Source organism: Palaemon carinicauda, chromosome 36 (assembly GCF_036898095.1).
Source record: "Palaemon carinicauda isolate YSFRI2023 chromosome 36, ASM3689809v2, whole genome shotgun sequence".
Classification (NCBI taxonomy): domain Eukaryota; kingdom Metazoa; phylum Arthropoda; class Malacostraca; order Decapoda; family Palaemonidae; genus Palaemon; species Palaemon carinicauda.
In genome coordinates this window covers 55,081,514-55,096,974 of record NC_090760.1, presented here as the reverse complement: position 1 = coordinate 55,096,974, position 15,461 = coordinate 55,081,514, and the positions used below count along the sequence as shown (strand labels likewise).

Sequence of the window (15,461 nt, the reverse complement as noted above, 5' to 3'; positions counted from 1 at the left end):
AGGAAGGACATTTAAATTTGGGGGATAGCACATCAGTCATTGGTATGCAATCTGTTGCTTCCGGGAGATGTCAGCGGTCGCGCGCGAGTTCTACTGGGAGCAGACATGTATTATTAGCTGCTTCTAGAGCCAGGTTGGCAGCACAATTACGGGCGATGAAGGAGATAGACGCCATAGAGCGAGAGGAAGCAGCGCTAAAATCTAGGAGGGAGATGGAGATAAAGGCCATAGAGCGAGAGGAAGCAGCGCTAAAATCTAGGAGGGAGAGGCTTGGTTTAGAGGCAGAGCTAGCTGGAGTGGAGGCCGAGGAGAAGGCCTTAAGAAAACTCAAAGAGAAGGAAAAGGAAATAACTCACATCCCTAGGATAAGGGAACACACAAACCCTGATGTAAGCGGGAGTGAGAGACCCATGCATTTGAATACGGAAGCGCCCGAGATTGGGTTAAGTGGATGCCGTTGCTCAGGCGGGTATGACCAAAGGGACTTGAGCAATAAGGAAGTCATGCAGGCGCTAATCTCTTGCAGCCTTAAAAGCTTGATGCCCAAGCAGGATATAGCTAAGTTTGATGGGGATCGTACAAAGTATTTTAAGTTCATTCGCTCATTTGATGAAGTCTTTAGTAGCCAGTTGACGAATGATAAGGAAAGGCTGAGGTATCTGGATTTATACACGACAGGCATGCCAAACGATATTGTGGCATCTTGCATCCACTTAGAAGCTTCAGAGGGCTATAAGCAGGCAAGGAAGTTGCTGGAGGAGCGATATGGAAACCTAGAACAGATAGCCACCGCGTTTGTGGAAAAGATCATTAAATGGAAAGATATAAGGGAAAACAACGCGGAAGAGTATGACGAGTACTCGGTGGCACTCAAAAATTGCAGGAATGCAATTTCGTGCGTTCCTTATGGCATTGCCAAATTACAAAATCCAAAAACAATGAGGTTGAACATTAGCAAGTTCTCCTTAGGGGTGCAGACTCGATGGTGGAGAGTTGCTGATAAGATTAATGAGAAAGAAAAAGAGGACTGTGTCGTTTGATGATTTGGTAAGTTTCATTGAAGGAGAGGCTAGGGTCTTGAATCTATTTCAGAGGGCAGAAGGGAAGACACCCCTCGGGTAGAAGAAGGAAAAGCACCAATCAAGGCTGAGTGTTCAACTAAGGCTAGGAAAGTTTCATGTAACAGAACTGCCCCGCTTTCATGTTGGTACTGTACAGGACCCCATATAGTGGATGAATGCCACCAAATATCTCAAATGGGACCTGAGGAAAAACTGGGAGCCATAAGGGAGTTGGGGCTCAGTTTTGGCTGTCTGAGAAGTGGTCATAGGTCTCAGTATTGCAGAAACAGGAAAAGTTGTAACATATGCAAGGGGAATCACCCAACTCTGTTGCATCGACACCAGGAAGTAGAAGTGGTCCAAGGAGTAGAAGTGGTCCAAGGAGCAGAAGTGGTCCAAGAAGTAGAAGTGATAGGATCTGAGCACTCAAATAGAGCCTTAGTGGCTCAGGAGGAAGGAACACATGACAAAATTGCTATGTTCAGGGCAGTTAGAGGAGGTAGCATTGGTACAGGGATGTCAGTTGTGCCGATAAGGATTAGGTCAAGGGAAGGAAGGGAGGTTTTCACAAAGGCTTTCTTGGACAATGGGAGTTCCACATGCTTTGTCTCGGAAGCTTTAATGCAGACCCTAGGCAGCACTGAGAGGCAGGACGTTAAGGTGAATGTTGAAACCATCAACGGAGTAGGGAAAGTTGCATGCAGCCTAGTCTTGGGATTGTCAGTATTGGACTATGAGGGCAAGACTTGCATTACACTCCCCCCGGTGTTGAGTGCCCCTCGCATACCAATTGATGAGTGTGATGTGGTCAGGTCCGGAGATCTGGAACGATGGCCACACTTGCGAGAGATTTACATCCCAGAGGTAGAAGCTGAGGTAAGTTTATTAATTGGGAACAATGTGCCTCACCTGCTTGAGCCAAGGGAAGTTATTAATTCAACATGCCTCCATGAACCCCATGCCATACGAACATTATTGGGCTAGGTGGTATGTGGAGCAAAGGACAAAAGGAGACAAGAGCATGTCAATAAGATCCAAGTGACAAGCAAGCGCCTTGAGCTAGACCGCATGCTGGTTGAGAGTTATAATCCCGAGTATGACGATGTTGCATCTAACAGAAGGGAAATGTCTGCAGAGGAAAGGAAATGGCTAGAGATAATAGAGAAAGGGGTTAGAAAGAAAGGAGGAAGTTACGAGGTGCCATAGCCTCTGCGTGGCAATCATGGGCCATTGCCAGAAACAAGGGACATCGCATTGCGCTGTATGCACAGCCTTCGTAAGAAGCTAGTAAAGGATGGTAACTACGCTAAGCAGTATAGTTCCTTCATGAGAGAAATGCAACAGAAAGGCTATGCTGAGAGAGTGACTGCAGCCAGCCCGGGAAATGTGTGTTACATTCCTCATTTTGGTGTGCAACATCCAGACAAGCCAGACAAGGTCCCTGTTGTATTTGACTGTGCAAGCAAGGTGGAGGGTAAATCCTTGAATGACCTACTATTGCAGGGACCTGATATGATGAACTCTCTGTTGGGCGTATTGGTAAAGTTTAGGGGAGGTCTATTTGCCTATACAGGAGATATAAATACTATGTTCAATCAGGTACGGGTACCAGAGCATGAGCGGGATTACCTCAGGTTCTTTTGGTGGGAAAATAGTCTTGACGAGGAACCCAAAGAGTGGAGAATGGCAGTCCACCTGTTCGGGGCCTGCTCTTCTCCGAGCATTGCAAACTTCGTGCTGAAACAGACGGCAAGCGACTTTGGGAATGAATTTTCAGAGGAAGCACGGTTCACAGTTGCCAACAATTTTTATGTAGATGACTGCTTGAGAGCCGAGGATTGCAAAGATGCACTGTTAGTCAATTTCTTAGAGGTTAAAGAGCTCTGCAAGAAAGGGGGATTTACATTGACAAAGTTCAGCAGCCCTTATGTGGAGGTTATGTCATCGATCCCGAGGGAGTGGTACAGTAGGAGCACCTCAGAGCTTATAGAGGGATCAGAGTCATATAAGACAAAGGCTTTGGGAGTACAGTGGGACCTGGCCACTGATGAATTGGGTGTCCGAGCAGAGCTAATATCAGTTCCAAGGACTAAGCGGGACCTGTTGTCAGCCATAGCCTTGATTTACGATCCACTCAGAATATTGGCGCCAGTTTTAATCGAGGGTAGGGTCATCATGCAGGACCTCTGCCGATTAAAGATAGCCTGGGACATGGAGTTGGACCCTGACACTACGGACCGTATGAAGGCGTGGGCAAAGAGGCTGAGCCAGACCAGCGGAACCAGTGTGCCCAGAAGCCTGAAGGTTATTCCATGGGAATCAGCCACTCTAGTACAGTTGCATTTGTTCTCAGATGCAAGCGTCATGGCTTTGGGAGTAGTGGCATACTTCCGGGTCTCGGATCCGTGGGGAAACGTATCTTGCAGATTCATCATGGGAAAGGCAAGGGTAGCACCACTGAATCATGTTTCGGTGCCCCGCCTAGAACTTCGTGCAGCTGTACTGGCCGTAAGACTAGGAAGCACTATTCTGACCATGATAGATTTCAGGGTAGATGGGGTCTATTATTGGACCGACTCAACAACCGTCTTGCGATATATTATGAATGATCAGGCCAGATACCAGACATTTGTGGCAAACCGTGTCTCTATGATAAGGGAGGGCAGTGATCAGAAAGAGTGGAGGTACGTTAACTCTGGGGAAAACCCAGCAGACGATGCAACACGTTCCAAACAGTCTGAAAGGTGGAAAAAAGGTCCGGAGTTTCTGTTGAAGGAGGAGTGTTTCTGGCCAACTGAGCCAGCTCAAATGTCAGATGGTGTGGAAGGATTAGAAGTTAAGCGTGAGATAAGAACAACAGGAACTAGAGGCTACAAAATAATTAGTTTCAGGATTGGGATGGACATCAGGCAAACAGGTATGTATAAAATCATCCACCACTATTCTAGTTAGATCAAGCTCCTTAGAGCTTTGGGTTGGTTGTTGCTATTTGCTAGGTACATTATTTATAAACACAGGCAGCTGCTCAGCGAGCTAGATGTGCATCTGTCCACCGAAATTATTAGCTTGGCGGAAACGGTGGTAGTGCAGGTAACACAGCGTGTTGATTACGAGTTAGAGATAGAGAGCCTCAAGAAGGGAGGAACTATTAGGGCCTCGAGCTCCCTAAGAAGGTTCAAACCAATCCTGAGAAATGGGCTTCTGTGCGTTGGAGGTAGGTTATCTTTGGCAAATATCTCTCCAAGCGAAAGGCATCCAATTATTTTGCCGTATAAGGGACACTTGACAGACATGGTGATCCAGTATTATTATGAGCATTCTAACCATATGGGTGTAATGCATGTTTTGAGCCTGGTGAGGGAGAAATTTTGGGTAATTAAGGGCCATACAGCAGTGCGACGCATGCTGAGTAGATGTGTCAGGTGTCGCAGGGCACACGGAAAAGCCATCGAGCAGCTAATGGCCGATCTACCACCCGATCGTGTGGAGTCGAGGAAACCCCCATTTTATCGCACCGGAGTGGACCTTTTTGGGCCATTCTTCGTAAAACGAGGAAGAGCATAGATGAAGCATTGGGGAGTTATATTCACTTGTTTGAACATGAGGGCCATACACTTGGAGGTGGCCTCAAATCTCACATCAGATTCATTCATTAGTGCCTTCATGAGGTTTTTGGCTGGTCAGGTCAAGACAGATAGATGCGACTGCGGCACTAATATTGTGGGATCGCGGAAAGTCCTCGACTCCAGTTATGAGTTCTTGGCAGGAAACAAGGTGCGCAATGAGTTGCTCGGGTGTGGGGTGGAATTTATTCTCAATCCTCCCGGTGCCTCACATTTTGGAGGAGCATGGGAGCGGTTGATAGGTACCGTGAGGAGGGTCTTAGAGATAGTCTTGGGGACACAGCAATTGGATTATGAAGGGCTGTGTACACTCTTTTGTGAAGTGGAGGCAACGGTTAACAGCAGACCCCTTACTGTCGTCACCTCAGACAGTAGAGACCCGGTTCCACTCACACCGAACAAGCTTTTAAACATGGGAGATTCGCCTGTAGGCTGCGACGTTGCAATAGGTGGTCACTCTAAGCAAAGATGGAAGCAGGTGCAGCATATGGCCGAGCAGTTCTGGGCCCGTTGGAAACGTGAGTATTTACTGGGGCTGCAGAAGCGCCAGAAATGGCTCAAAGAGCGACGAAACGTCAGGGTGGGAGACGTAGTCCTTATGGTCAAAGAGAATGAAGCACACTGCCATTGGCCATTGGCTAGAGTAGTGCAGACCAAAGTAGGGAAAGATGGTTTGGTGAGGACGGTGACTGTCAGGAGAGAGGGCAAGGAATACGACAGACCGCTGTCGAAGCTTGTTTTAATTTTAGAGGAGGAGACGGATCTAATGGGCGTTACAGAGCGATAAGGCGTTGAACCCCCTAGTGCTCAAGAGGTTTCAAAGGGGCTGGTGTGAACGCAGGGAAGTTTCATGCAGGGAAATTTCACTCAGGGAAATTTCACTTTTCCCTGCGCAACTTTGAATGACTGTTCGAGGTAAATCCCAAATTTGTAATTAAATTTCGGTCACTAATAGAGGCATACACGTTATAAAATAATAAGAAAATTAAAATGAGGAAGTTTTCGTCAGAAACAATAATTATGGGGACACCTTTTATATGTTAGTAACGAAGAAAACAAAAGAACCATCGGTCCATCTCCCGCCATACCCCTGTTCAAGCGCTTGGGAAAGCGACAGGTTCTTCTTTCGCACAGTGTAACCATCGAGAGCAGACGTGTTTGAGAGAATTAACATCGACGACTTTAAGATGGAATTATAATATAAGGTAAGCATCACAGTGTTCTGAGAGTTAGAGACAGAAAAAGGGTTGTCAGGGTTGCTGTTTAAATAACAATAGCTAGTAGGGTTGTTAATATAATGAAATATAGACACATGAAATAAAGTGAGGGGTAGGTTTGTCCTAACGGTCGCGTACCCTCGGCAGGGAAATACCCGTGGCCCATTTAGGGGAGAGAGCTGGACGGTCTTAGCGGTGGACACAAACAAAATTGTAAGTAAGAGATGTTATCAAGAGGTCTTTACAATTTAAGGAGGGAAAATAGAGCTCGTAAGGGATTAAGCTAGATAAAATATGCCACAGATCGAATAACTATTTAGTGAAATTCTCTCATGACTTAATGATGTCTATTAATGCTTAGTGCTTATTTCTTAAAGAGTTGATATAGCAGAACCAAGGGATTCACCCACCCAGTATTACGAATTTGTAATTAAGTTATTATACCAGAGGTCTTTATTGGAAATATTAAAAAAAAATGTGTAACATGCAAGAAATAGAATACAAAGGAATCACAATTAATGAAATGATAGCAATAGAGGTTTCCAATAATGTTGTGTGAAATGTGTAGAGAATAGGGTTTTCTTTAAATATGTTTTTTTTTTTTTTCATTAATTGAAGAATTGCCACCATATGAATTTTTCATTGTATGTAATTTTTCCAGTGACCTCGACAAACAAAGAAACTTAAAATGTCGACGAGTACTAAATAACCAACAAAGAAGACCCCCCTCGTCCTACAATCAGCAAACAAGCATTAAAGACCAATGATGAGATTAAGGAGATATCTGAGTAAGCTACTACTTAGATATTGATGGGACAAACATAAAGAAACCTGGAGGATGAAACAGGAACTAAAAGATAACCACTTGAAAACTGAATGAGAAGAGTAAAGGTAGGGTTTTTATTTTATGTTATAAGTAAGGATACTAGGAAAGGAACTCATGAACGCTATAAAAAGCACCAATGGAAGTTCAAGCAAATATTCAGGAATATTTCATGATATACTTGTTCGACAGTTTTGTTCATCATATTTTCTACAATAACCATATTTTTTATAAGTACTATCAACTCTATTCTTGTGATATGGACCTATCACCAGGTGTCATAGTTAAGATGAACTCAATGTAGGGATAACAGTAGGAAGCATATAGGATCAGTTATCTAGAAAAGACCTTTCCCTATATATAATTCCGTTACTTTTATACAAAACACCAACGTAAACAAATACATTTTATTACTTAAGTTTTATTTTGGATTTAGGTTAGCACTTGGGTAACCGATGTTAACTCTACGATTACTCAAAGCTAAATGACCATACTGGTCCACGGGCACTTATTTCGCATGTTCAGAAAGGTCTCTACACGCCACCTAGAAATAACTTCATTACAACTCAAGGTAAAATAATTTACTTTTCATTCGTTCCACATACGCAGAGTATCATATATCTATAGCAATCATTACTGAGCACTAGCAAGAGGATTTAAAATAATATTCTTCAAATTAGATTCAATTACTCTATGATTAGAGATGCAGAGACTAAAAAGTATAAGGCAAAGAAGAGAAATTGCCTTGTACATTACATTGAATTTTTATTTTACTCATAAAAGCAATTCATAATCACACCTTCAAAATCTTTATGATAATGACATATATGAATAGTTCATACATTGTTATTATATGGAACATGCATACACACATGTGTGACAGTGCCGAGAGAAGGTTGTGAACTCAAAGGCAGTGTAAAAGCAACGGAGTTAGTTTATTAAAGAACACTCTCCTTTCTATACAAAATCTCAAAGCAACAAGAATTTTCATGTTCAAATATTGACACTGTTACAGAGGAAAAAAGCAGACATGATTTTTCAGGTTCTTTTTAGTGCGAGGGGAGAGCGAAGATACAAGCACAAAATGAACTATGTACGATCGTGTGACACACGGTTGGTACACATGGTTGCTAAAGAGCATGTCAAATAGGTAGTAGTAGTTATGATATCTGATTACCCTGTCAACATTCCTCACTGTCTCTGTCTATAGTAGAGGACTCTATGGAGTAGGAATCAAATGATAAATTGTGTACTCTAATATTAAACATAAAAAACATCTCTAATAGTTAACATTAAATTTGATCAAATATTATAAGAAGTTCACCATAAAAAAGGTACATAAATTGATATTTATGAATAAAAAGTTTTTGTAACTTTTAAAAGAAATCGCCAGAGTAGTTTTTCGTTCAGTATAAAGGAAAACACATCCCAATTATGATAGAAGAGAATGTCTGTTTTCTTCACGTGAGGACATTGTCCCAACTCCCTTTCCACCTTCACACATTATCGGTTTAAAGGACAGGAATGCTGCCATATTATGATATGCGTATTTTGTGAATTTTTCTTTATTGAATTATGAAATACTAAGTTTTTCACTATATAGAGGTCAATGAAAAGAAAGCAAAAAATTAAACGTATTATGAAACATCCCCTAAGGACCATATTCACGTTTGAATAAAGTTGCAAATCGGGTTTAAAAAAGTAAAACATGAAATACATGAATTAGAAAATCCTCAGATAAACATTACATTGATATTCTCACTAAAAAACAATCACGTCCGGTAGATTAACTTGCAATTATCTCCTAAATTATACTCATTTACGCAGTATCAACTAATTTAGCAAACCAAATAAGATAACTCGAATATAATCCAAAAAAAAAACAATTAACTTTGAATATAAAAGAGTGTTTATATAGATCAGAAAATATCATACGGAGATCAAATACGAATATGTTTGGTAGGATAATATAAACGGAATAGCAAGTGGTCATCATTGGTGCTGACTTCAAAGAGAAGTACGCCAAGTAGACCCTTGATGAAAAGCTGGCCTTTCTCTCTTCACTTCTAATTAGATATAGATTTACCTGAAAGATATTAGTATTGAAAGAAATATTCAAGTTGAGAGAGAAAAATCTTTGAAAAAACATGAACAATCAGACAAAGTAAACATAAGTCAGGAATTTTGATGTTATGCAATGGAATCGTGGTAAAATAAAAGAGTTTGCGGGAGCTGAAAAACAAAAAAAAAGGAGCAAAAAAGAAAAAAATGAAATAAATAAATAAATAAATAAATAAATAAATAAGAAAGAACAACGATGTGTAATTTCTTAAATAACAAAACTCAATAGCCCTATGGTAAAAAAGAAAAAAATGATACTGAGGTAACACAAACAAGTACGGTACCTTAGAAAATTCTCTTAATAGAGAAAAAAAGATGGTTTCGAAGGAAAGTAGCGTATAAGTCTTACTGTAGGAAGACAAAATCGTAGGAGATGACTGAATTGAGAAATCTATTCACCATAGACATCAAGAGCTTTATATTATATCCCATGATCTCGTTCAAAGTCATTGCTGAAGAATGATAAATCATCTAACTTTGTAAGAGAAGATTAATTTGATTTTTTAAACTTCAAAGAATTGGAAAATGAAAGCATTTCCTCACCTAATTCTCTCTCTCTCTCTCTCTCTCTCTCTCTCTCTCTCTCTCTCTCTCTCTCTCTCTCTCTCTCTCTCTCTCTCTCTCTCTCTCTCTCTCTCTCTCTCTCTCTTTTTGAGGATGGGAATGCTCATCCAATCTACAAGAAGGGACCAAATGAAGAACCTGGTAATGACAGACTTGTGTGTCTAACTTCAGTGCCTTGCAAGATTTTTTAATCCCTTATGCCAGACTCTATGGTATAATATATAAAGAAAAACAATCATCTGATTGACAGTCAACGTGGTTTTAGAGAAAAGAGATCCTGTCTGACAAATCTGGTTGAATTTCTCCACATGTTTAGCATTTATGACAGAATACGGGCAATAGATATAATTCACCTGGACTTTCAAAAGATTTTTGACAATTTCCTTCTTAAAAAAAAAGAAAAAAAATGCTTAACATTAGAGTACTAAACACCATTGACAAGCCAGCTGAATTGATCGAAGACTGGCTGTCAAGCAGGGTACAGAGACTTCTAAACAATGGAGAAGCCTCATCACGGGCAGCTGTTACAATCGGAGTACCTCAAGGGTCCACACCTGGGCCAGTACTATTCCCGATTTACATTAACGGCATAGATTAAGGATTAACTAGTATAATAGTGAAATTTGCCGACGATACTAAGATAGATATAAATATTTCGAATTCAGAAGACGTAGAAGCCTTAAGAGAGGATAAAATTAAGTTAGGAGAATAGTCCAGAAAACTGCAAATGCCTTTCAACTGTGGAAATGTAGTCATGCAGATAGGCTATGGTAACTCACCAAGAGAGTACTCACTATTGGGTAATGCAATAGATAGGGTGTACCAGGTGGAAAATCTTGGTATTATTATTTTATTTTTTATCTTTTTATTATTAAATTTTACAACAGGATCAATACAATGGCTTCATATATACAATATAAAATAATAATAAATTACATCCTTTACAAATAACAAAGTATGTAGGCTTTATATTCTATAGAGTAACTTATATTTCTTTTTATTCTTTATTTTACAATAGCATTAAGTACATAATCTTTGGTAAAGAGCTTGTCTAATTTATTCACTTAAACTTTACTCCATATAAACTTGGTTTTTGACATTTTATTCACTACATAAGTTATCAGGTTTGGGTCGTCTGCCAAAAGACCCAAAGATCGACCCAACCACACTCCTGCTACAAAATCTGATAGTAACACCATTGCTGTGTTTTCGTCTTTCTTCGATGGTGTCTTAAAATCAAACTCAATAATCCTTAGTAAACTATCTGTTTCAATTTTACAACAGCTATTTAGTATTGACTTTAACCAAATCAGAATGTTTTTTGACGAGGGACAAACATAAAATATGTGCATATTATTTTCAATACATCCACAAAAGAGACATTTATCTTCATTCAAGATTTTCATCATATGAAGCCTATCTTTGGTATTAAGTATTTCATGAACGTATTTGTAAACTGTATCTCTGCTGTTCTTATCAATATACATATTATTTACATACTTCCAAATCTGTTTTCAATTAAAAAGCGGGTACAATAACTCTATCTTTGGTTTATAGTCTTTACAGTTCATAAGTAAGCAGTATATTTCTTTAACAGGCACCTTAGGATAATTCTTTAAACTATATACTTTCCTTTAAACATCTATCATCTCGCTATAATATGATGTGATAAAAATAGTACAATCTCTATAAGTTTTATCAGCTTCCTTTAAAACACTAGCTTTTATTTTACAATAATAATACATAATTTCAAAACCATAACACTTACTCATAGAAATCTTGTTAAAAGTTCTGAACATAATAGCTTTCGATTTATGTACAATATTCATCATTCCTAGCCCTCCTTCTGCCCTTGGTAAAAATACGGTGTTTCTTGCAATTGGTTCACAGCTTCCATTCCATAAGTATCTAAATAAACTCCTCTGTATTCGTTTGGCATAATCCTGTGGAACTATATATACATGTGACACATACCACGTTTTTGCTAAAATTTTACAATTGATTACAATACATTTTTGAAACACAGTCAGCTTCCTATTCCTAAATATACCTATAACTTTGTTTATCTTACTCTCTAGATTATTTCAATTTAGATTAAAACTATCTTGATAATCATTACTATGATAAGCACCTAGTATTTTACAGGAATTATGAAGATAATGACATCCATTTATTGCCCATTCTGATTTATTTCTCCATTTCCCAATACCTAAAATTTAAGTTTTATTTCTGTTTAAATTTGCACCACCTGCCTTTTCATAATCAGTGATTATATTAAAACTTTCTAATCTTCCTTTGTCACTAGTAACTACGATAACAGAATCATCAGCATATCCTAGAACAGAAACCTTTATATTATTTGGCAAATTCAATGACATGTCTACAAGCTTAATTCTCATTATCCTGTAAAAGGGTTCCTGGTAGATAATAAACAAAATCATGGATAACGGACACCCTTGCCTTACCGATTTTTTTATAGGGAATGGATCACAGATGTTAGCATTTATGCATACTACACTTTCAGCGTCATTATATAACATTTGTATTAGCTGAATGAAAGTAGGGTCAAAACCAAAGTTGCTCAGTATAGCATATAAAAAGTCATGATCAACACGATCAAAAGCTTTAGACCAGTCTAAATTTATTATCGCAGCTTGTTTATCATTATCATTTGCATAAATCATAATATCTCTCATGATGGAATTCAAGTTGATAATTGACCTATCATCAACACAACTAAACTGCTCGCGGGAAATAATGAAATGTAACACATTCTTTAATCTAAAAGTTATTATTTTCGCTATTATTTTAAAATCCAGGTTCAGCATTGTTATTGGCCTCAAGTTTGTAATAAAACCTAAGTCGCCTTCCTTCGGTATAAGCGTTATTATTCCTTTATTCATTTTAGAGTTGGTTATATATATATATATATATATATATATATATATATATATATATATATATATATATATATATATATATATGTGTGTGTGTGTGTGTGTGTGTGTGTGTGTGTGTATGTGTGTGTGTATGCTATGTGTGTCTGTGTGTGTGTGTATGTTTAATCTGCAGGGTATTGTCCCTACTGCTACAGAAATATCACTGTCCCTTTCTTCTACCATTCATGAGTGGAATTTAAATCTTCGAAATAAGTGAAGTTAACATTGCATTCGCACCCCCATCGCTGATCATAAGCAGAATATCTTACATTTTCAACATCGCCCATAATGAATTATATGCCATAATGCATCTATAAAAGGTTACGTTGAAAGGAATGAAACACTTCTGGGATCTGACAGCGTAGCTTCGTGAAAGCTTAGTAATTCCAATTGAATCGAATACCTCTTCAGATGATATCTAAAGAGGAAATGTAGTGGGAATGAATGCAATGGTGAAAATTCATATCAATGTATCAACCTCACGCATTACATTCGTTACAGTTGGTCGTAAAGGAGGGACTTTTAGAAAGACCTTTAGAATTGCTGCCAGCATTCCAAGAAAGAGGTATTTGGATGGCTCTTTGACGATATCCTATTCCATATACATTACAGTCAAAGATTAATTGGAAATGGAAATAAGAGCTGAAAACGAGCTTTGGAAATTATATATACTGTCAGCAATAAATTATATTTAAATAAAAAAGATTAATAACAAAAAAACGGAAACTATTGTTTTTTTTTTTTCATAAAAGGAAACTATTGTGTTTCAAGACATTTTTTTCTTTTTGGCATAACTGCTTCTGCCTGTGAGTTATATGAATATAGACTCTATAGATGTGAGTTACAGAGGAATATTTTACTTTTGAATGAAATATTTGCTTGTGATTTGCCATTTAATAAAAGAGAAGAAATACAGGAATTTCTATAGAATTCTAAGTTGATTCCATCTTTCTAGTAATCATTGGACTAGCAATGTCGAGAGAGAGAGAGAGAGAGAGAGAGAGAGAGAGAGAGAGAGAGAGAGAGAGAGAGAGAGAGAGAGAGAAAGAGGAAAGAGAAAGAGAGAGAGAGAGAGAGAGAGAGAGTGAGAGAGAGAGAGAGAGAGAGAGAGAGAGAGAGGAGAGAGAGAGATAGTTATTGACGTGCACAGAATACTAGTCAATGAAATCGAAAACCTTTAATTCCTACTATCGCGCCCCCACAAAGATAGAGAGGAAAAAAAAATCCGGACGGCACTCAAATAATTTGATTTTAAAGTCAATAAAGAAACATTTCCTGCTTATCAAAACTTTACCCAAAGCTCTCAAAGTAGGCAATTTTTTCTGTCTGCTGCGGATTTATATACGATGAACTTAGTGCACTTAGCGACGGTTATAAAAATGAGGATATGGTAAATAATCATTATTTCCCCCGTTTACCTATATATAGTATATAATTAATATTGGAACGTTCTTTATTTTCGGTATCCATCATATCTAGGTACGAATTAAAATTAGTTCATGTGGCTGGTACACCCTGCTCATAGTCTCCATACTCATCTGTAATACCGGCTGAATTTATCTTATTTTCCTGTCTATTTTAAGTTGCATTTCACCCTTTTCCATTAAACAATAAAATAAATCTACATTTCAACATGTTTTTAGACCTAGTAGAGCCACAATTATTTTCATTTACTTCTAGTAAACCATTAATTGTAATTGAGACGCCTCAGTCAGCATTTGTTTTACCATACCGCCTCAATTTGGAACTCTCTTCCAGCATTTATTTTCCGTTTAATTAACGGTTTGGTCCTGCATGTGTTAGTTCACAATTATTGATACTTCTTGCGGACTGGTCTTGATAAGGACATCAAGCCTCAAATCTTATGATAGTCTATGAGGGTATAATGCAGTGATGCTCTGGAGAGTACTTTCACAGCATTCAGCTATACTGTAGTCTGTTTTCATCCTATTTGTCAACTGGAGCCGAAACACGGTTTGGAAGCTCGTTGCTGATTGGTTGATGATGATTATTACTTCGAAAAAAAAAACTTCATACAATTTTTATATGCTGTTTTTTCCTACAAATGTTATGCAAACGTAAATAATAATAGATGGATTTTGCAGGAAAAATCCTCTTGAATGTCATGAAGCTAAATAGAAAATGTAAGAAAATAAAATAATATTGAAATATTTAGCTTTGTACTGCGATATCGTTGCTAATTTTTGCGACATTTCGTTAAAGCATCCCACTAACACAGGATCACCCGTAGTCATCAAAATATTTCGCTACTCATCACGAAAAGCTTTAATATTTACCTTCGTTGCTCGCTTAATTTGCCATTATTTCACCATCATTTTCCTTCCTTGCATTATTTTTTTAGGTTCATGACATTCAAGGGGTTGTTTTTTTTATTTTTATTTTTTGCAAAATCCACATAATTCACATATTTTATTTACGTTTGCATAAAAAATTGATATAAAAAAGTTGAATTAAGTTTTTTCAACCATCGTTTAAACTTCATTTCCTATTTTTCCGTATAATCTTTTACGATATGGATATTTTTTTTCAAAGGTAGGTGCTCTCTCTCTCTCTCTCTCTCTCTCTCTCTCTCTCTCTCTCTCTCTCTCTCTCTCTCTCTCTCTCTCTCTCTCTCTCTGTGTGTTTCTGTTTTATGCAAACCTTCTAGCATATCTTCCTTTAATAATTAACTCTGGTTTCCTTTGTTCCCCACTTTTCAACTTAAAAGGGCGATACAGAAATACGACCTTAGTTAATTTCTAATTAATGATAAGAGAGACCAATTGCAACAAATAATTGAAAACGAGGGTAATTAATTAGATTCTAATTATTATGAAAATGATGTAGGAGATTGGTGATGGATGTAATAATGAGTGGTAGACCAATGTGTCATATATTTTTGGGTGAAAAAATAAAAAAAAATTAATTTTGTATAGAATCAAAGATGTATCATGTTTAAGGTGTGTAGTAAAAACTTATCAAGGACATAGGAAATATGAAAGACAGGTTATTAGGGATAAACATTGTTTGCTGTAAGTTTGAATCAATTCATCAGAAATTGGTAATTCCATGTGATCAAAATCCTTTTGATAATATCACCACATATTTATCTC

At 37.9% G+C, this 15,461-nt stretch overlaps 1 protein-coding gene across 1 annotated transcript; it reads left to right on the top strand.

Moving 5' to 3' along the window:
* Positions 1-4,625: 4,625 nt before the first annotated feature.
* Positions 4,626-5,471, top strand: LOC137628639 (uncharacterized). Its single transcript, XM_068359792.1, has 2 exons — positions 4,626-4,926; positions 5,053-5,471. Exons 1-2 carry the CDS (start codon positions 4,626-4,628, stop codon positions 5,469-5,471), a joined length of 720 nt encoding a protein of 239 aa, XP_068215893.1.
* Positions 5,472-15,461: the final 9,990 nt, after the last annotated feature.

Excerpts from the sequence above, each read along its gene's own strand:
- LOC137628639 (XM_068359792.1), top strand. The coding sequence starts at position 4,626 with ATGAAGCATTGGGGAGTTATATTCACTTGTTTGAACATGAGGGCCATA. Across the intron at positions 4,927-5,052 it reads AGCATGGGAGCGGTTGATAG|ACAGTAGAGACCCGGTTCCA; the intron begins GTACCGTGAGGA and ends TCGTCACCTCAG.